Below are 21105 nucleotides of genomic sequence, written 5' to 3'. Positions count from 1 at the left end.
ATTTATTCTCAATGCAGAGGCAAATTTGCCCAAGTATGTTTTGGTGATGAAGCAAGTTCCATCACACCCTCCCCCAAGCTGCTTTGCCTGCATGGTGATTCGATGAGATAGTTGGCCTAAAGAAGTCTGGGTATGAATCCAAGCAGTTCTGGCACATGAGAGTCAGCAGAAGGCACTTCTTGCACAAACCTGAAGAATTTTGAGTATTCTCCAAAATATTTGAAAATCAGCCCAGATTTTATTTTTTTGTAAAGGTACTGTTGGAATAGAAATACAGTGACAGGTATGAATGATCATTCAAGTTAGTTGAAACAGTAAATTCAGTTCATGGTCCGATGACATTGAGTTAACGATTTAATCATCTCAATTGTACTGATAGTGGAATTTAAAACCAGGATTTCTACACCCTTAAAAAATGCCAATTTTATTTCTTCCATTTACAAAATGTTTTCTTGGTACTTGTTTGAAAATGCTGAGTTTACTGGCCATGTTATATGATTTGCAGGGGGTGCTATTGTGTATTTTCCCTAATTCACCATTGTTTAACTGATATGATGTGGAATAACGCAGCAAATATATTTCCCATCTGGTCGGGCACAAATTCTGCTGCTTTATTAGTGTGATACATATCTGAATTTGGAAAGTTCAAATGTGTTTGTCCCTTTAATCAATATTCTAACAACTTGCACTTTCTTCATGTAGTAACACGTTTCTCATGTTTGGCCTGTTTGTCAAATACATGTTAGAAATCTGATGAAAGTGACGAGAGCTATTTTCACTGTCTGTAGAAACAGCAACTTATTCACTTGGCTACGACAGACCCTGTCTGATTTACATAGAATTTACAGTGCAGAAGGAGGCCATTCGGCCCATCGAGTCTGCACCGGCTCTTGGAAAGAGAACCCTACCCCCTACCCAAGGTCAACATCTGCACCCTATCCCCATAACTCAGTAACCCCACCCAACACTAAGGGCAATTTTGGACACTAAGGGCAATTTATCATGGCCAGTCCACCTAACCCGCATATCTTTGGACTGTGGGAGGAAACCGGAGCACCCGGAGGAAACCCACGCACACACGGGGAGGATGTGCAGACTCCGCACAGACAGTGACCCAAGCCGGAATCGAACCTGGGACCCTGGACCTGTGAAGCAATTGTGCTATCCACAATGCTACCGTGCTGCCCTTGTATTTATTGTACACTGTCACTGAATGAGTAAATGCATATATCTTCTTCCGTCATCAGGCAGCATGGTGGCTAGCACTGACTGCTGCCTCACAGTGCCAGTGACCCCGGGTTCAATTCTGACCTTGGGTGACTGTCTGTGTGAAGCTTGTAGATTCTCCCCGTGTCTGTGTGGTTTCCTCTGGGTGCTCTGGTTTCCTCCCACATGCCAAAGATGTGCACATTAGGTGGATTGGCCATGCTAAATTGGCCCTTAGTGTCCAGGGGTATGCAGGTTAGGGTATGGTGTTACGGGGATAGGGTTGGGTGGTCGGGTGAGTGGGCCTCGGTAGGGTGCTCTCAAAGGGTCGGTGCAGACTGGATGGGCCAAATGGCCTCCTTCTGCAATCTAGGGATTCTGTGATCATCGGATATGAGGTGCTGGCCGCAGACACTCAATGCTGGCGGAGGTTTGTTGCTTTGTGAGCATGCATCCATACCAACAAGTACGGTGTGTGAATTCAGTGTAAGGGGTGAGGCTGCTTTGCACGCTTTGCTTGAGTGGTGGTACTTGCTTTAGCTTGTATACAAATGCTAAATAACGTTGCCAGTTGTGCACAGAGGTTTAAATACTTAGTTCCAGGCAAAAACAACACAAGGAAGAAAGTTCTCGGGCAGGAAAAATGGGTATAATATTGAAAATGGACGAGCCAAGGGAATGAGCAGTATACAAACAGTTGACTGTCCATTGCATTGAATGTATTGCATTCCTACATGAAGATCTGTGTTCTGTCAAATATAAAATTCTGTTCAAGCTTCTGCCTGTTTGATGGCTGCCTCTCAACTTGGTAATAAGGTGGCAAGATTTCTGATGCAGCTGCAGCAATTTGAAGAAAGTAGCAAAGTGCAAGACGTTTTTGAATGGAAATAAAAGACACTTAAATCATTGACATACTGATCATAATGGGTGAAGAAATGTCATTCTCTCTTGACACAGTTGGATGCATTTCCAGCACAGACCAAGAATGTATATGTAAACTTGTTTCTACGATGAAGAATTAATGGTTAAGAATTAAATAGTTGGGAAGAAATCTATTGACAAAGAAAAGAGTGTACAGTGTCACTGACATTTCTGTGCGACATCACAAGGTTCTGAATGTGGTGTACTAAGCCATTTTGTATTGAAAAGGATAATCGCCAGAGAAATTCCTACATTTTCTGGTCGCATTCCAAACTAAAGAAATGGGGGCAAAACATTCAATTGCCTGCCAATGGAGACAAAAAATATATTTTAAAATCTATTTCCCGTGCTATAGAATATTGAGTAAAGAAATTGGTGTGGTGGTACGACACTGACCACCTGCTTGATTGATAGTTAAATTGAAATATGACTGTGAAGAAAGACAGCCCAACCTAACTGTGGGAACTTGCTGTTCACAACTTGCCACGTTGTCACAATATACACACAGGTATATGATGGAGTACAGACAGGCAGTAATTGACACACAGGATGACCAGTGAACACGCAGAACACAGCAGCCAATCACCAGACAGGACACAACCACTATAAAGCTTGAGGGCACTAGTTTTCCCGTTCTCTCGGGCGCCAGCCTCTGAGACAGTCAGAGCTCGTGAGCAGCAACTAGAACATACACCATGTGGTAGTAAGATAGTCTGGTCAGGTTAGCCTCAGGTCTCCAGTCAAGTCAGCATAGTATCAACCCACAGTTAAAGCATCTATGATAGTTAAGAGTTAAATAAAATCGAGTTGTATTTCTTCAATTGTTGGAAGCCTATCTCTCTCACTACTGCAGTAAACGCAGTCCTCGCAGACCCAGCCTACCCAACACATCACACGTCTTACATTATTTTATTGGTAAATGCTTCGGGACATGTGTTTGTAAAAGGTGCAATATTTAAGTGCAAGTCTTTACTTCTATCTTTCTGATAGGCAAATCTTTCTTCATTTCCCTACACTTTCTGTCTGACAATTCAGTCCCAATTTTAACACCTGGCTGGGGCCATGAATGTAGGAGCCAGGGCAATTGGCAAACCATTCTGTGTTTTAGAGAATGAAGCCCAGCAGATAATACCAGCCTTAGTCTCTTCATTTCTGTGTGAAGCTTACATGTATTACATGCCTAATGTGTTACAAAAATATTTGCAGTCAAATGCTTGACCATCTGCAGTGGAATTCTCTGTTTCATATTATTTGTAATGGAATTTGCACAGTTTTGAAGTTTGAACATTAGCTGGGCTGATGTTCAGTAAAAATAATATCTCCTGAATGATATATTGTTCGTCATGTATCAAGACTTCAACTGATTATTTAATTTAGTGTTTTAGTGCAAGAACTAGAGCACTAGAGAAATTTGCTGTGATGTCCCTAGCTCTTATGAGGTGCGGTGGGGGGGCTTGAGGACCCCCAAACAGGTAAATTGGGGCAGTGACATGAGGCCCAAAAAGGGAATCCTGTTTGATAACAGGGTAGTTGCGCCAAGAAAAGCCCTGATAAACATGCCCAAAGCAGGATTGTTCCTGTTAAATTGCGCCCAAAATATCCTACTGTGCCCATGAATGTGAATTAGGATAAATATTCAAGAGTTGGTCGGGAAGATGTTTCATACTTTGTGTTATGTTGTGGAAGTAAATGCAGTTTCTTGCTGGTTTCTATTCAATCCTTGATAGTCTAAAAATATGGTGTTGTAATCTGGTGTTGGAAGACTTCTTACTAAAAATATGGGAACTGAGTTGACAGTACTGGCAGGTATGTATAATGCCTCAAGAGTAGGAGGAACCCAGTGAACTCAAAATCATTTGATGACTCACTACTTTTGGAACACAACTGAAAAATAATGACAGACCTGGCTGGATGGTTCATTTCTGGGGTGGTGTAAACATGATAGGTGTTGAGGCCTCTTTATGTGCCGTAAGCTTTCTTTGATTCTACGACAATGAGCTCCGAATTTTTACAGGGACTGAGAGGGTCTAATGCTTCACAAAATCTGTGCCAGAGCCCTGATTCCGGAAGTCCCAATCCCGAATCCTGCACCCAACATTTAGGGGTGGGTGGAGAACAGAGACAGGTTGCAGTTTGCATATACCTGGTTCACAGACGCTGCTGCACATGTAAAAATTTAGATGTATTTAGCCAGATGCGATTTTCATCATCCAGGTTTCTGAAGTACAACCCACAAGCTTTATATTTCTGAGGAGAAAGTCTAAATTTACCAGAGTTCTTTGGACAGTTAGAGTACCCTTTTTAACCCTTTTGAAGAAATCAAATGCCCTTTGGGATTGTTAAAATTTGGCATGAATTTGTATAAAAAATGGCTAAATGCATCAGAGCTGTCAAGCTGTAAAGAGGTTTAGATCTCATGCACTTTAATTTTTTTTTTAAGTCTGCAGTTTTTAAAAAAGTCAGGGCTAATTCACGCTGTCTGCTGACAATAGCCTGAGTGTTATCATCATAGGATTTGTGCTTCGTAGGGGCTAGTTTAGCTCACTCGGCTAAATCACTGGCTTTTCAAGCAGTCCAGCAGCACGGTTCGATTCCCGTACCAGCCTCCCCGGACAGGCGCTGGAATGTGGCGACTAGGGGCTTTTCACAGTAACTTAATTGAAGCCTACTCGTGACAATAAGCGACTTTCATTTCATCATTAACATTGTGGGGTGCCTGTCAGTTGAAAGTTTGACTAATCGCCCAAGATGTTATAAAATCTTTAATATGGTTCTATGAATACAAATGTTTGCTATTACAAGGGATTAAGTACCTGAATTAAATATTTACTTTAATATGGGACTAAGTGATTGAAGGAAGTTAACTGTAGTGAATGCGTATTTAAACAATGAGAAATATTTTTTAAAACCGTGAAGCCATTAATAAATTCTATGGTGTGATTTTCCAGCTACTTTGGGCCTGGCGTTGATCCTGCCATCGCAGTGATTAGCAGGAGAGCTGGTTTCATGCTGGGCACCAAGCCGATAGTAATGCTCCTGATCCATGGCACCCAACATAATTGAGATCAGCATATTTAAATGAGTGATTACTCTAATTTAAATATGCAAAGCCCATTTGAGGCTGGAGCCTCCTGCTCCTGGGCTTCACTGGCTCCAGTGGCACAGTACGATGCCGGCACCAGTCAGTACTGGTTTCCAAAATCAGAAACCAGACATGATGGACACACTAGGGGCCCAAAGGCCATTGGAGCTCTCAGGTGGTCAATGACAGGGCAAGGCAGTGTCCCTGGTACCCAGGCAGTACCAATATAGCACCCTGACAGCGTTAGCCTGGCGCTGCAGGGGTGCCATGGAAGTGCCCAGATGCCAAGTGGCAGTGCCCAGGTGTCAATGGGACACTGGTGAGGAGTAGGACCTGAGTGGGGCCATGCCCATGAAACTAGGGGTGCATGAAGCGGGGGGGACCTGAAGGGATGTATGAAGGGTGGGATGTATGAAGGGGGTTATGAAGGGGGTGGGGTTTGAAGGGGGTTATGAAGGGTGGGGAGTGAAGGGGGCCCTGACAGAGGGGGGACTGGAAGGGGGGGGTGACCTTAAATGTGGGGGCCCTCAGCGACCCAAGAGCAGGTGTTCTCATTTGGGATGAAGGGGTGCATTCCCTAATGTCGATGGGGGTAGGGCATAGTCACCCTCGTGCTTGAGTGGTATTGCTGGGGGGGTCACGCAGATATATTTAGTGATGAGGAGGTTGCCCTCTGGGGTTGAGGGTTGGGGTGCTGCCGTTGTCTGTGGGGGGGGGGGGGGTCACAGTGTCCATTGTTAGCGCCGCAATCTCTTAGTAGCGAGTCTTGCCAATGATTCAGTGAGTATCTCCTCAAGCTCCGAAAGAATGACTGTGTGGGTAAATTGTGATCTGGATGATGCCCAAATACTCAGCAGAAATCACTTTGTGAAATCCGCCCAAAATGACACGTAGTCAACTTTTGGGAGAATCACACCCTTAGAACTTTAATTTATTTAATCTCAGCATAGCTCCTGGGGTCTGTTCGCAGTGGATATTGGGTGAGTTAGCATAAAGGTGTAAGGGCAAAGAGTGGTGGTGCATTAGTTGGCATGGGTTGTCACTATGTTGGTGCAGTAATACAAAGGGCCATGAGGGGTGGATAGAAGGTCATAGGTTGGCATGGAGTATATTTAAGAGTCACGGGGTTGGGTAGAGGGGCATAGGTTGGCATGAGGCCATGGGGATTAATAGTCATAGGTTGGCATAAGGAGTATGCTGTGAGCATGGGTCTTGCATAAGATGGCATGGGTTGGTGTGGATGGGCCATTTGTGAGGGGTGAGGTAATCTTGTTTGTTTACTTTTGTTCCTTACAAGTCCTGGAGCAACGAGCCTGGCCTTTCACAGGCTGCTAACAGGCAGCTCCAGTGGCTGCCTCCATCCTCTTTCCAGGGGCCAAACTCCGCTTAACAATCCCCCACCCCACCCTCCAGAATGAAATTTAGAACATTTGGCGCACTTCCTCCAGGGTTAGGGGAGTTGGGACTTTCCCCAGCTCTGTGCTCCCAACACAAGGATGAAAATCCAGGTTAGCCTTTCAGTTTAATTTCATGAATATATGAAATGTTGATTTCTATATTTGGAGCAGCCTTCTGATATGTTACAATGATAACAATTTTACTCCTTGTGCATGAAGTACTGGCCCAACCAGTGTGGTTAGTTTAGAAAATAATGAGAGACCTTTTTTGATTATCCAAATTGAATGTCTGTAAAATAATGTGCTGCACTTTATGAACAAAACATTGTGAGCAAAACAACCCATTAGATATGTGGTTTCATTACTTCTGTAATTTTTTGTCTAAAATTAATATTTTGAGGAATGTAATTAATTGCAATTTAAGACGACAGTAACCACTAAACTTAACAACCTGTTCTTGTTCTGCTTTCAAGGAAAGGGACAGAATTGAGAAGATCAAAGGAGCATTTGTGCCAGATATAAGTTTCACCTAATATAATGGCTGAGAGGGTAAATCATCTACCCTATTTCTATGGCAGCATCACACGGGATGAAGCGGAGGACTTTCTGAAGCAGGCCGGAATGACTGACGGCCTCTACCTTTTGCGTCAGAGTCGCAATCACCTTGGGGGCTTTGCTTTGTCGATGTCATTTGACAGAAAGTGTTATCACTACACGATAGAAAAAGAATTAAGTGGAAGTTATGTCATAACTGGAGGAAAGTCCCACAAGAGTCCTGTAGATATTATTGAGTACCATACCGAAGAGGGTGACGGTCTCATCTGTCTTCTGAAAAAACCATGCAATCGACCAAAGGGAATCGAACCAAAGATTGGGCCTTTTGAGGACCTAAAGGACCATCTGATCAGGGAATACGTTCAACAGACATGGAACTTACAGGTAATAAAGTTGTTTTATTGGCTTAATTTTCAATAGAAGTATGTATGTTTGTATTGTATTCCGAAAAAGGATTTAGTGACAGTGTGGGCCTCATGTACCTCACCAGCCAGAGTGTTATCTTGTGTAAGCTTGTGTCCAGCAAAAAGTTGACATCAGTTACTTTTCATATCCTAAAGGCCAATCATCTTGTTAGCGAGTGAGTAATGTTTAGCTCTTCCCACCCATAGTTAAGTGACTTTGAAGGAAAAAAAAAACGGGAAATGAAAATATTTGGGCGAAGGTAGGTCATTCAGCTCATGAGGCCTGTGCAGTCATTCAGTTTGATCATGGCTTATCTGTATCTCAGTTATTAACATCTGGGGGCTTGTGCTCAAGTTGGGAGAGCTGTTTCACAAACTAGTCAAACAGTCTGACATAGCCATACTCACAGAATCATACCTTACAGACAAGGTCACAGACACCACTATCACCACTCCTGGGTATGTGTTGTCTCACCGACAGGATAGATCCAGCAGAGGTCATTGCACAGTAGTATTTGGTCGGGAGGGAGTTTCCCTGGGAGCCCACAACATTGACTCTGGACCCCATGAAGTCTCATGAGACAGAGAGCTAAGCGATTCCACAATGACCACATCAGGGGCGGGATTCTCTGGACCCCCGCCGGGTTGGAGAATCGCCGGGGGGCCCGCCGGCTGCCGAATTCTCTGGTGCCGGAGATTTGGCGGGGTCGGGAATTGCGCCGCGCCGGTCGGCGGCTGCTGGCAGTGGCCCCCCCGGCGATTCTCCAGTCTGCAATGGGCCGAGTGTCCGCCCGTTTTTTGCCGGTCCCGCCAGCGTAAATTAGAGTAGGAATCAGGGAAAACTCTACACTGATTTTGAGTCATACTCAAAACATAGAAGGTGTGTGTGGTCTTTGGAGGCCAATCACCTTAGCTCCAAGACATTGCTGCAAGAGTTCCTTATGGCATTATCTTAAGCCCACCCATCTTCAGTTGCTTTATCAATGACCTTCCTTCCATTGTAAGGTCAGAAGTGGGGGTATTCACTTTTGACTGTTAAGTACTATTCACGACTCAGAAATTGAAACAGTCCCTGCCCATGTGCAACAAGACTTGGACAGCATTCAGGTTAGGGCTAATGTGGGGTGGGAATGTTACTTGCCACCTAAGTGGCAGGCAAAGACCATCTCCAACAAAAGAGAATCTAACCATTACTCCTGATACTCAATGGCATTAACATCACTAAATCCCCAACTATCGAAATCCTGAGGGTTGCCATTGACAGAGAACTTAATAAGGTCAGCCATTTAAATAGTGTGGATACAGGTCAGAGGCTGGGAACTCATGTGATGAGTAACTTGCCTCCCACCTCGCCAAGTCACAAGTCAGAGTTTGATGGAATACTCTCCACTTGTCTGGATGAGGTCCAACAAGACTCAACACCATCCAAAATAAAGAAGCCCGCTTGTTTGTCATTCCATCCACTACCTTAAAACATGCATTCCCTCCACCACACATAGCAGCAGTACTGTTACCATTTAAGATGCATAGCAGCAACTCAGCAAGGCTCCTTTGACAGCACCTTCCAAATCCATACTTGGAGGGAAGTTGCAGGGGTGATGATCTATCTGCTGCTCTTGATCTTCTAGGGGTAGAGGTCACCAGTTTGGAAGATGCTGTTGAAGACCATGTTACACACCACCCTAACTTGGAACAATATCGCCGTTCCTTTATTGTCACTGAGTCAAAACCTAGAGCTTCCTCCTAACCTGCAGCAGTTCAAAAAGTTAGCTTAACATCACCTGCTCAAGGGTAATTGGCGATGGGCAATAAATGCTGGACTTTCTACCAATGATCATATCGGAATAAATAAAAAATTAAAATTGTTCAGCAATGTCTGGTGAAGAAGAGATACTCCATGAATTGAAATTGCCACAAGTTACACTTCTGTCATAAGCCTTACGGAAATTCCAGCTTACCCTGAATGTCCCCATCTACTTAAAGAAAGTGCTGCTTTCCACATGACTTGCCTGTTAAACTAAGTTAGGATTCATGCTTAACAGTGTATTTTTTTTTAAATGATGAGATTTTGGGTTAGATTCTCTGATTCGCAATGCTGGAAAACGCAAATTGCGATCAGGAGGAGAATCTGGCATCATGCGTAAATTAAGGTTTGCGCCCGGTGCCAATCTCCTGTCCCTCCCTGGCAGCAAAATCGAGGATCATTGGCGAGGCCATTCAAAACCATCACTGTCATGCTTTAAAATCCACTTAGTGGGTTGGACACAGTATGATCCAACCTTCCTCAATGATCCGCCCCTCTCAGACGGACGTCTTGAGGGACTGAATTACTACAAGTGTTTACAAATGTTGCCTGGGCCCAATGGCTGCGGAAGCGAAGGCTAAATAAAAACGGAAAAACCCTTGAAAATATTGTCGTGCTTGAGAGGTGGCTGCTCAGGCCAACGGCAGTAACGGGGAGTGACTTGGTGCCAGGTCTGTGGACTCGGAGTGTCCCTCTCGGGATTGGGGTGGCCTGATTCAGACTGCTATTGCTGAAGTCTGTCTTTTTACTACACACGTTTGCTGCTGCCACTTACAGGCTCCTGGTTGCTCACATTGCTGAGTGCTGCTTGTGGCCTTTGAATGCTCAGAAGGCGACTGGTCATATAGGAGCCCGCCCAGTCCTCGCCTCTGGACACGCTCATCGCCGAGCTGTTGCATCAAGGGGATGGGAGTGGCCAAGCTCAATCAGGGGTCCACCAGGTGTTGGCACTCCCCACTGCAGAGGAAGCAGGAGTTTAGCAGAGCTCCCCCCAACCAGAGGACACCTGCACTGCTTTTCTGTCCCTCTCAAGGCGCTGGCCTCACCAGTGAACCCCCGCCCCCTCCCGATCACCAGCTCTCTCCTCCTTGCGAGGCTGCCAGCGCTGAATGCCTCTGTCACCGTCTCCCAGCCGCTGTTCAGACAGGCAGTCTGCATTCACCCTGGGGAAGAGGGTTTCCCTCCGCTCCTCACTGGCATGCAGCTGTAATTCCACCTTGGACTTTCGGCCTTCTGGGATGGCAGGGGGGCAGGTCTTTTCTGAACCAAGTTGGTGAATGCAGAGAGTGTGTGGTAAGTGGAATGCTTAAAGAAAGCTCTCGGTGCCAGGTTCTTTGGAGCTAACTCAGCCCCCAGCTATTAGAATGCCCACTGGGCTAAATTGTGCTGAATTTGGGCACTGGCAGAATGCTGGCCCATTTGCATGTCCTGCCTCGCTTCCCGAATAGCATCCCCAATGGAAAAGCAAATTGCACGCAATTAAGTTCCGGGGGCAATAATCTTCCAAATGGAGAATCCAGCTCTTTACCTTCCTGCAATGCCACAGTTTCATCAGCCCAGTAACAGGAACAACTGTAATTGTGAAGTCTCATTTACATAGATAATCAATTGGTCTTGATCATTAAATATATTTTTTTCATTTTGTTTCAGTTTCTAGTTCTTTCTTTCCTCCTCTTTCTGTATCTGCTTTGACTCTAATTCACCAAGGGTGGGATTCTCCCGTACCCGTGGGGGGGGGGGTGTCCCGGCGGGACGGAGTGGCGTGAACCACTCCGGCGCGGGCCCGCCCCAAAGGTGCAAAATCCTCCACACCTTCAGGGGCTAGGCCTGCGCTGGAGTGGTTTGCGCCCCGCCGGCCGGCGTGGAAGGCCTTTGGCACCCCGCTGGCCGGCGCTGGTCCGCGCATGCGCGGGAGTGTCAGTGGCTGCTGACGTCATCCCCGCGCATGCGCTGGGGGGGGGGGTTCACCTATGTGTGGGCCATTGCGGAGGCTGACACGGCCGGTGCGAAGGAAAAGAGTGCTCCCAGGGCACAGGCCCGCCCGCAGATCGGTGGGCCCCGATCGTGGGCCAGGTCACCATGGGGGCACCCCCCGGGCCAGATGGCCCCGCGACCCCCCCAGGACCCCAGAGCCCGCCCGTGCCGCCAATGTCCTGCCGGTAAGGGACCTAATCTAATTTACGCCGGCGGGACTGGCAAAAAACCAGCGGGACTTCGGCCCATCGTGGGCCGGAGAATCGCCGGGTTGGGCCGGTGTGAGCGGCCGCCGACCGGCACGCCGTGATTCCAGCCCCCGCCGAATCAACGGTGCCGGAGAATTCGGCGGCCGGCGGGGGCGGAATTCACGCCGTCCCCTGGCGATTCTCCGACCCGGCGGGGTGTTGGAGAATCCCGCCCCATGTTTCTTTCTCCACATTCCTCAACTTTTTCACTCATTTATTTATTTTTTTAAGTGACTGCATCAATCACCAAGTTTGGGTTGCCTGGTACCTTTGCCGTGCTACTATCAGCTTTCATCTCCAGTAACCTGCAGGGCAAAACCTTTTCAAGCTTAAGGGGGGGGGTGGAAAGTCTGACTAAAAGGACACTCTGTGTGATATCCCCCTCCAACAAAATCTGGGCCAATGGGATTCTCCGTCGGCAAATCCTCCGCTTCACTGGCAGAGCACGCACGATGGGAAACGCCATTGGCCGGCTGTGAGAATGGAAAATCCCGCTGATGGCAAGGGCGCACTGATCAGGAAAATGGGGATGGCGGGAGGTTGTTTAACACAGTGTAACATCACAGTTGACAGTTTCTCCATCTTGGAACATGCATTGTTCTCTTCCGTTTCACAGCAGCAGATTTTCACTTTTAGGCTGCACAAGTACAATAATGAATGGTTTATGCACAAACTATTGAAACTAATGAAGAAATTGGGAAAGCAATATCAGTGGCACTGCATATCTATGAAACAAAACTTGATTACAGAAGGGAATAGTAACCAGAGGACTGACTGACAGCTGGTACGATTCTGATATGTAAAAAGAAATAGAACAAGTTACAGGTCGATTAACTTAACAGTGTGGGCAACACGGTGGTGCAGTGGGTTAGCCTTGCTGCCTCACGGCGCCGAGGACCCAAGTTCGAGCCCTGCTCTGGGTCACTTTCTGTGTGGGGTTTGCACATTCTCCCTGTGTCTGCGTGGGTTTCGCCCCCACAACCCAAAGATGTACAAGCTAGGTGGATTGGCCACGCTAAATTGCCCCTTAATTGGAAAAAATTAATTGGGTATTCTAAATTTTTTAAAAAATTATCTTAACTGTGGTAGGAAATATAATGGATTACTTAATGAAAGATGCAATATATGTTACATTGATAGCGTAATGAAATATAACAGTGTAAATAACATGCGTTTGAAAAAGGCAGGTCATGATTGAACAACTTTATTGAATGCTTGGATAGATAAGGATAATGCAGTGGATATAATGGGTTGAATTTTAAACTAAACAATGTAGGTTTGGGGTCATCAAGTCTGATAAATCTGCTTCCTGACACACACCTGGCCCCAACCTGCCCATTTGTGGCTTTAACTGAGATTAGAAGCTGCATCGGCAGTCAACTCATTTGAAGGAAGCAGGCTGGAACTTTGAATATAGTAATGAGGCTGGGAGTATTTTTTGACTTCCCTGTCTCAGCCAGATTTTCCAAGCATTGGAATCCTGGCAACTTGGCTGAGATGACGACTTGGTGCATTTGGGAGGTAAGTGCCTTCATATGTCCTACCTCCTGAATACAGGTCTGAGAAAACACTGCGTATGAACTGGCACTCCTCCACCGGCCTTTGTCTAGAGGCATTTGCATTGATGTTACCACAAGTGTTCTGGCCTCTCCCTGCCACTGTCAGATCCCAATTTCCACCAACCTCCCAGGAGAACTCTGATCTACCCTCATCAGAAGGCACCCTGACCTCCCCATGTGACCACTGGACTACATTTCTCTTACCCGAGGACCTCTTTGGAGGTCAATCACCTTAGCTCCCGGACATTGCTGCAGGATTTTGATTGCTCCTAACCTGAGGTGCTCTGTTCTGACAAACCAGCTCCTTACAGGTTAGGTATGTAAAATTCCGCCCCAGTATATTTAGATTTCTAAAAAGTGTTCAATAAAGTACTGCATAATGAGCTCATGGCTAAGGTCAGAACCTGTGGAATCAGAGGACCTGTGGCAGAATAAATATCAAATTGGTTGCAAGATGGAAAACAAAGGATACAGGTTAAATATATTCAGATTAGCAAATAATGGGAAGTAATGTGCTGAAGAATCAGTGTTGGTAGCGCTGATGTTCATTATTTACATAAACAATTTTATCTCAGAAATCAGAATTCTAATTTCAGTATTTGTGAATTATGTGGTGGATAATGCATACACTGTGAGCATGTGTCAAAATACTGAATGACGTTAATACATTTTCAGGATGGGTATGTAATTGGCGAATTAACTTATTTTAGATAAGACTGGCGTTATGTGTTCATGTTTGTTCCTAGTTGTAACAAGGTCACTTTAAGAGTCCAGTCATGTGACCTATTGATGACATCATCAGCCATTTGAACGGGCTAATGGACAGTCTATCCGAACAGCCTGTAGAGTAAACACCTTTCCAATAAAGCTCTCGGCCAAGATTCTCCGCTATCCGGCGGGGCGGGCCGTACCGGCAGCGAGGAGTGGCGTGAACCACTCCGGCGTTGGGCTGCCCGGAACATGTGGAATCCTCTGCACCTTCAGAGTCGGCAAGGTCAGCCACGCCAGTCGTGGGCCGTTGGCAGCGGCCCCCCGGCAATTCTCCGGCCCCGATGGGCTGAGCGACCGTCGGTTTCTGGGACACCCACTCCTGCGCATGCAAAAGAATACACAAGCCGGTCTGCACATGCGCAGAAACACGCCGGTGGTTCTGCGCAAGCGCTAACTCACGCCGGCCCTTCGGTGCTAGTTGGTGTGGCGCCAACCCTTCCGGTGCTGGCCTAGCGGAGGATTCCACAACTTACAGTTGGTCCAAAGCTGGAGTGGTTCGCGCCATATTTTTACGCCGGGGCCGGGCCATCGGGGGTTACGGGTGAATTCCGCCCCTATGCCTCTCAGGAAATATAAACAGGCTGGAATCCCTTTTCCATAAAAGGGAGGCTGGGAGGTGGCCTGATAAAAGAGTTCATAGAACCAAGATGTTCCCACTTGTCGGCAAGGTCAGACCTATGAGCCATAGATAAAGATGGTCACTGATACATCCAATAGGAAATTCAGGAAAAACCTCTTAATCCACAGAATAATTAGAATATGGGACTAAAATAACACATTCAGGGGTAACTAGAGAAGCACAGAAGGGAAATCTATGAGGGCAAGGTATCAAAAGATCTGTTAATGAGGTTAGATGAAGAGGGCTGGTGCATAAACATTGGCATGGAAATGCTGAACATATTTCTATGCTGCAAATGTTTTGTAAAGCTATGCACTTTGTAATACATTGCAAAACATGGTCTGGATCGCTCTGGTTCACCATTTGTGGATTGTCACCATCGCCTCCTACTTCCTCCACAAACCTCAACAAAATTACACCTTTGCGCAAAACCGATGGAGTTCATGAGAAGCTTGTGCTGGGTTTAAAATGGAAACCACACTTGCCATGAGTGATGCTATCCTTTCCTTTAACCCAACTTCACGACTTGAGTGTTGCAGGCAAGGCTGCCACTTATTGCACGTCCCTAAATATTCTGAGAAGATCGTGGCGGGCCGTATTTGTGGTTTGATGTACCTGAATAGTTTGCTCGGGCACTTCAGAGGGCAGTTAACAGTCTATCACATTTTTGCGGAACTGGAGTCAGATATAGAACAGTTCGCATTCCCCAAAGATCAATAGTGAACCAGTTGGGGTTTTATATTTTATAACAATCCCAACAGCTTTATTTCCATATTTTAAAAATTAAATTCAAATTCTCAAACTGATGGATTAGAACTCATATTCTCTGAATTGTTAGAGGTACAGAGAAGGAATTGCACTTTTCATCTGCAGGGCTAATCATATATTTACAATTAGAACATTTTAAATTATGGATCTCATTGTTGACCTACCATGTTGGATATGAGCCCTATGTAACTATGTGCTAGAGATATGTGATAATTAGCTTTTTTTTTCATTATTGATCATTCTCGATGATAATATTGCCATCATTAAATATTTAAAACATGTTGTGGAGATGAGATGGTCTCATAGCTATTGTTGGAGAGAATAGCTGAGCAGATTGGCCACATGGCAGCACATCCTGATCCAGGTTATCTGGGCATCATGGGCAATAAGTGAGCGGTTATATTAAAAATGGTATGGTCTATTTGCACTTATGTCATGTGAAGATCCTGTAATGTGTCACAGTTGGCAGAGGCTAAATTTTGTCAATGATTCCAGATCATCATCTTTTGTGGAAAATCTCTGATGGGGAATTAAAAATATTAAGGTGCTAATCCCAAATTGGTTCTATAAAATGGAAGCTTGGCATAAAAGCTTGACATAAAAATAGCTGCTAACTTGAATTATTGCCAATATGTGTAAACACCTTCAAACTGAAATTTGGGGAACAGCCAGAGTAGCCAGCTGCTTGCCTGAAGTCTCAAACTTTCTGAATAAGTCTTTTATGAACCAAGGTTGCTCTTCAGATAAGATGCTGTCTCTCACCAACACAATTAACAATCAAAGTCATTTTGAATTTAGCTGAGCTTTCTCTTCAAAAAGACATATGACTAGCAGACATGATCAGTCAGCCATTATCCAGCTTAGCTCGGATTCTTTATACTGAGTCAGAGGTACTAAATCACATTGGATTTTATGAATATAATTTTCTTTCCTTTTTTTATTTGAAGGTACAAGATTTTCTGACCTTTTGGGCGGGATTCTCCAACCCCCTGCCAGGCCGGAGAATCGCCAGGGGGCGGCGTGGATCCCGCTCCGACGCCGGCTGCCGAATTCTCCGCCGCCGGGTTTTGGTGGGGGCGGGAATCGCGCCGGTGGGGGCCGTTGACAGCGGCCCCCCCGGCAATTCTCCGTTCCGCGATGGGCTGAGTGGCCGCCTGTTTTTGGCCGGTCCCGCCAGCGTAAATTACACAAGGTTTGTACCGGTGGGACCTGGCTCTGCGGGCGGCCTGCAGAGTCCTTTGGGGGGGCGCAGGGGGATCTGGGGGGGAGGGGGGCCCACGGTGGCCTTGCCCGCGATCAGGGCACACCGATCTGTGGGAGGGCCTGTGCCGTGGGGGCACTCTTTCCCTCCGCACCAGTCATAGCGGAACTTTACAAACCCCCTGCGCATGTGCAGGAAACACGGCAGCGGTTCTGGGAACAAGCTGGCGCTCCTGCCCATGTGCCAACTCGCGCTGGCTGGTGGAAGCCCTTCAGTGCCGGCGCCGGCCTAGCCCCCGAACGTGCGGAGGATTCCACACCTTCTGGGCGGCCCGACGTCAGAGTGGTTCACGCCACTCTTCGGCAGCGGTACGGCCCGCCCGCCGGATAGCGGAGAATCCCGCCTGTTATCTATATTATTGACATGTTATGATTAGCTTTAGTTACTATCTATAATCTTATGTATAAACTGTAAACTATAATTGGCTTCAATAAAATACCTAAATTTTGAAGATCAAAGGGGTATAGTCTCAAGTATATATTATCTCGAGGAGCCACATATTCACACAACTCCAGGTGTCTGAGTTAGACTTCTAAGGGCTGATATTGGAGAAGTCCACTAATTCATTCTGCAATATAACATAACTCCATGTATGTCCACCCTAAGATATCTTTGTTAACTTGGAAACTTCTGGAAGAGACAACTTCTAATTTGAGGACCCAGTTTAAGACTATGTTCCTTTAATATTTGGACATTTCTTTTAGTTCACATTCTAAGACAAGTTCAAGGGAACACATTTATCTTGCGGGGGGTGGGTCAAGATAGCGGGGCCATGAACACTTTGTAATCATTTGGAATGTGTCACCTTAATCAGAAGGTGACTGGGCTCAAGTTCCACTCCATGAATTAGAGCACCAACTCCATGGGCTGATATGACACCATTACATCTATCTGAGAGGGCAGATGGGGCCTGTTTGCCATCTCATCTGCAAGACCTCTGACAGTGCTGCACACGTTGTGTTTGTTAGAAATTTTAACGTTACATTTTAAATTATGTACATGTTGGTGCTGTGTAATGAACTCCAATTGGCTTTATTGGTTGGCCAATTGGAGTATGAGCTCCCTCAATGATAGCTCATTGAGGGGGCCCATATAAGCACCTGTGTAGGCTTTGTGAGCCAGTCTTAAGTTGACTGGACTGCTCGCAGCACTGTTTGTAGCTGCTCCTGTAATATCGTTATTGTAAATAAATATTGGTGTGGTGACGGAACTCCTGCCTCCCGTGGATTACTACAGTGGCAACGAGGTAAACTAAGAATTTTGCGGAGACCAGCTGCCGCACACGGAGGGTAAGCCTTGCCATTTTAAAAATGCCGCTTTTTGGGAAGCTAGAAGCATTCGACCCGGCTATTGAGGACTGGTCCCAGTATATGGAGAGAATGTGTTACTTCTTCCGGGCAAATGATATACTGACGAACGAAAGGAGACGGCTTATCCTGCTGTCGGCGTGCGGACCCTCAGCTTTCGCCATTATACGTAGTCTGACTTATCCCGATGCGCCGGACACGAAAACATTCCAAGAAGTAACGGAATTGGTGAAAGAGCACTATGACCCAAAACCACCCCTCATTTTGCGTAGGTACAGATTCTACACAGCGAAGCGGGAAGACAGGGAGTCAGTCACGAATTTCTTGACCCGCCTGAGAAGGCTGGCGGAAACATGTGAGTTCGGCCCGACGCTAAATGAAATGCTTCGGGACCGGTTAGTGTGTGGTATAAACGACCTCACAATACAGAAACGCCTGTTGGCGGAAACGGAGCTAGACTGCAGGCAGGCGTTACAGCTCGCACTGTCCCTAGAAAAGGCAGCAAGTGGGGCGCAGGAACTACAGGGCACCCCAATGGAGGTAGATACCTGTGAGAGGGACTACCACAACGGGTCCTGCTACCAGATAGCCACTCAGGAAAAATCTGAGGAATAGAGGGAAAAAGGAAAACCCCAGAACTGCCCCCAAGTCTGCCAGGACTAACTGGAGACAGAGGGAAGTACCGGCTGAGGCTCCCCCAAAAGAGAAGGACCGTTTCTGGCACCAGACAGAGTGGGGTAACAGTGACAGAAACCCTAGAAGGAGGTGGCAAAAGAGGAATAGCAGGTGGGGATGCAGGGAAGTACACAACCTAGACGCCCCATCCTCCTCCGAACGGGAACAATTATATAATATTGCAACGAAGAAAGCAGAACCCATTAAGATTACCCCACGGGTGAACGGGCGGCCGACAATAATGGAAATAGACACGGGTGCGGCCGTATCAGTAATGGGAATGGCAGCATTTAGAAAAATCAAAGATGGACTCCAGCCACTAACCCTAACAAAAACATCGATGAAACTTAAAACCTACACGGGGAACCCCTGGAAGTTCTAGGCACGACTCATGTACCCGTGGAATATGAGAAACAATTGCTCAGAATACCGTTGACGATAGTAGAGGGCTCCGGACCGAGCTTAATTGGACGAAACTGGCTGGAAGACCTAAAATTAGATTGGATGAAAATTTTCCAGAGTGGAAGCGGGCAGTTGAGTGGAGTACTCCAAAAATACTTGAGGTCTTCCAGGAAGGTTTGGGGAAAATCATAGGCGCCAAATCAACTTTGCACGTGGACCCAGAAGCCCTTCCGAAATTTTGTAAGGCCAGGCCGGTACCTTTTGCATTAAGGAAGAAAGTAGATGACGAAATAGAAAGGTTACGGCACGACGGCATTATCAGACCAGTACAGTTCTCAGAATGGGCAGCGCCGGTGGTACCAATTTTGAAGCCAGACGGCTCGATACGTCTCTGTGGAGATTTCAAACAGACGGTAAACAAATACTCACTGCTGGACAAATACCCAATCCCGAAAATAGACGACCTATATGCCAAATTGGCAGGTGGGCTTTTGTTCACGAAACTGGACATGAGCCACGCCTACCTGCAGTTAAAACTGGACAAGGACTCCCAGAAGTTCGCTACGATCAACACCCTGAAGGGCCTTTTTCGTTATACTAGGCTACCTTTTGGAGTGTCATCAGCCTGCGCTATATTCCAGCGTACGATGGAAAATATTCTGCAGGGACTACCGCAGGTGGCGATTTATTTGGATGATGTCTTAATCACGGGTAGGACAAACAGGGAACACTTAAGGAACCTGGAGGAAGTGCTCAGGCGTTTCGCAAAGGCAGGCGTACGGCTAAAAAGGGACAAATGTGTTTTACTGGCCCGACAAGTGACGTACCTGCGATATAAAGTAGACGAGTCAGGCTTACACCCATTAGAAGCCAGAGTAAGGGCAATAAAAGAAGCCCCAGCTCCCACCACGGTCCAGGAGTTACGATCATTTCTAGGGTTGGTAACCTATTATGGAAAATTTATTGAAAATAGGGCATCTATCCTAGAACCCCTCCACCAGCTACTAAAAAAGGAGCAAGAATGGAAATGGTCCGCCCGCCAAAACCGAGCAATTAGGGACATTAAGGAACAGCTGTCATCCGAAAATGTCCTAGAGCATTATGACCCAAGGAACGAGTTGGTGGTCACTTGTGATGCATCCCCCTACGGGGTAGGAGCCGTCTTAGCCCGTAGAGGAAGGAATGGGGAAGAACGGCCAATGGCCTATGCTTCGAGGACCTTGGCGATGGCTGAGAGGAAGTATGCCCAAATCAAGAAGGAAGGACTGGTGGTGATATTCGTAGTAAAAAAAATTTCACCAGTATCTGTACGGGCGGACATTCACCATAGTAACGGACCATAAGCCGTTATTAGGGTTATTAAAAGAAGACAAGTCAATACCCCCGATTGCATCAGCTAGAATCCAACGCTGGGCATTGCTACTGGCGGCATATAGATACGTTCTGGAGCACAGACCGGGAACGCGAGTAGCAAATGCAGATGCTTTGAGCAGACTTCCCCTCCCGGACACTCCGCCGCAAATACCAAAAGTAGAGGAGACAGTAATGACACTAAATTTTTTGGACACCCTACCAGTAGACCCACAACATATTCGGTTGTGGACGCAAAAAGACCCAGTTTTAGCTAAGATGAAGCATTTACTGCTAACAGGGTAACTGGAAAGACCAGTGGAGCCCCAGATGCACCCATACTGGAGCAGAAGGGACCAAATGACCGTAGAAGACGGTATCCTATTATGGGGAGCCCGGGTAATAGTCCCAGCTGAGGGCCGTCAGGCAATCTTAACTGAGTTACATCACGGACACCCAGGGGTGTCTAAAATGAAGATGCTAGCTCGAAGCTATGTTTGGTGGCCAGGTTTGGACACAGACATAGCAGCCTTGGTACGTCGGTGCCAGGAGTGCCAACAGGGGCAAAGAGTGCCATCAGCGGCGCCATTGCACCCGTGGGAATGGCCAGGCAGACCGTGGATCCGCCTGCATATTGACCACGCCGGCCATTGTTTTTGGTGATAGTGGACGCCCACTCCAAATGGTTGGACGTCCACCGGGTAAACGCGGCAAGCACAGCATCGAGAATTGAAAAGCTCAGGGCTTCATTTGCAACACATGGACTTCCGGAAGTATTGGTGTCGGACAACGGAACGGCATT

General features: G+C 46.6%; 1 protein-coding gene across 4 annotated transcripts in view; it reads left to right on the top strand.

Annotated features, from left to right (window-relative positions):
• syk (spleen tyrosine kinase) overlaps window positions 1-21105 on the top strand; it is a 205442-nt gene that overhangs the window by 61388 nt on the left and 122949 nt on the right. For 3 of the 4 annotated variants that reach the window (XM_038804732.1, XM_038804731.1, XM_038804730.1), the window contains exon 2: window positions 7080-7545. In XM_038804732.1, coding sequence (XP_038660660.1) covers window positions 7144-7545 — 402 coding nt within the window. In that variant the 5' untranslated portion in view covers window positions 7080-7143. Of the gene's footprint in view, window positions 1-7079; window positions 7546-21105 lie in introns of those variants that run through there. The other variant, XM_038804733.1, reaches the window with a different exon arrangement.

The sequence above is a fragment of the Scyliorhinus canicula genome, chromosome 8, assembly GCF_902713615.1.
Source record: "Scyliorhinus canicula chromosome 8, sScyCan1.1, whole genome shotgun sequence".
Classification (NCBI taxonomy): Eukaryota; Metazoa; Chordata; class Chondrichthyes; order Carcharhiniformes; family Scyliorhinidae; genus Scyliorhinus; species Scyliorhinus canicula.
Note: the sequence above shows the minus strand (reverse complement) of the source record. Positions and strands in the feature narration are given on the sequence as shown.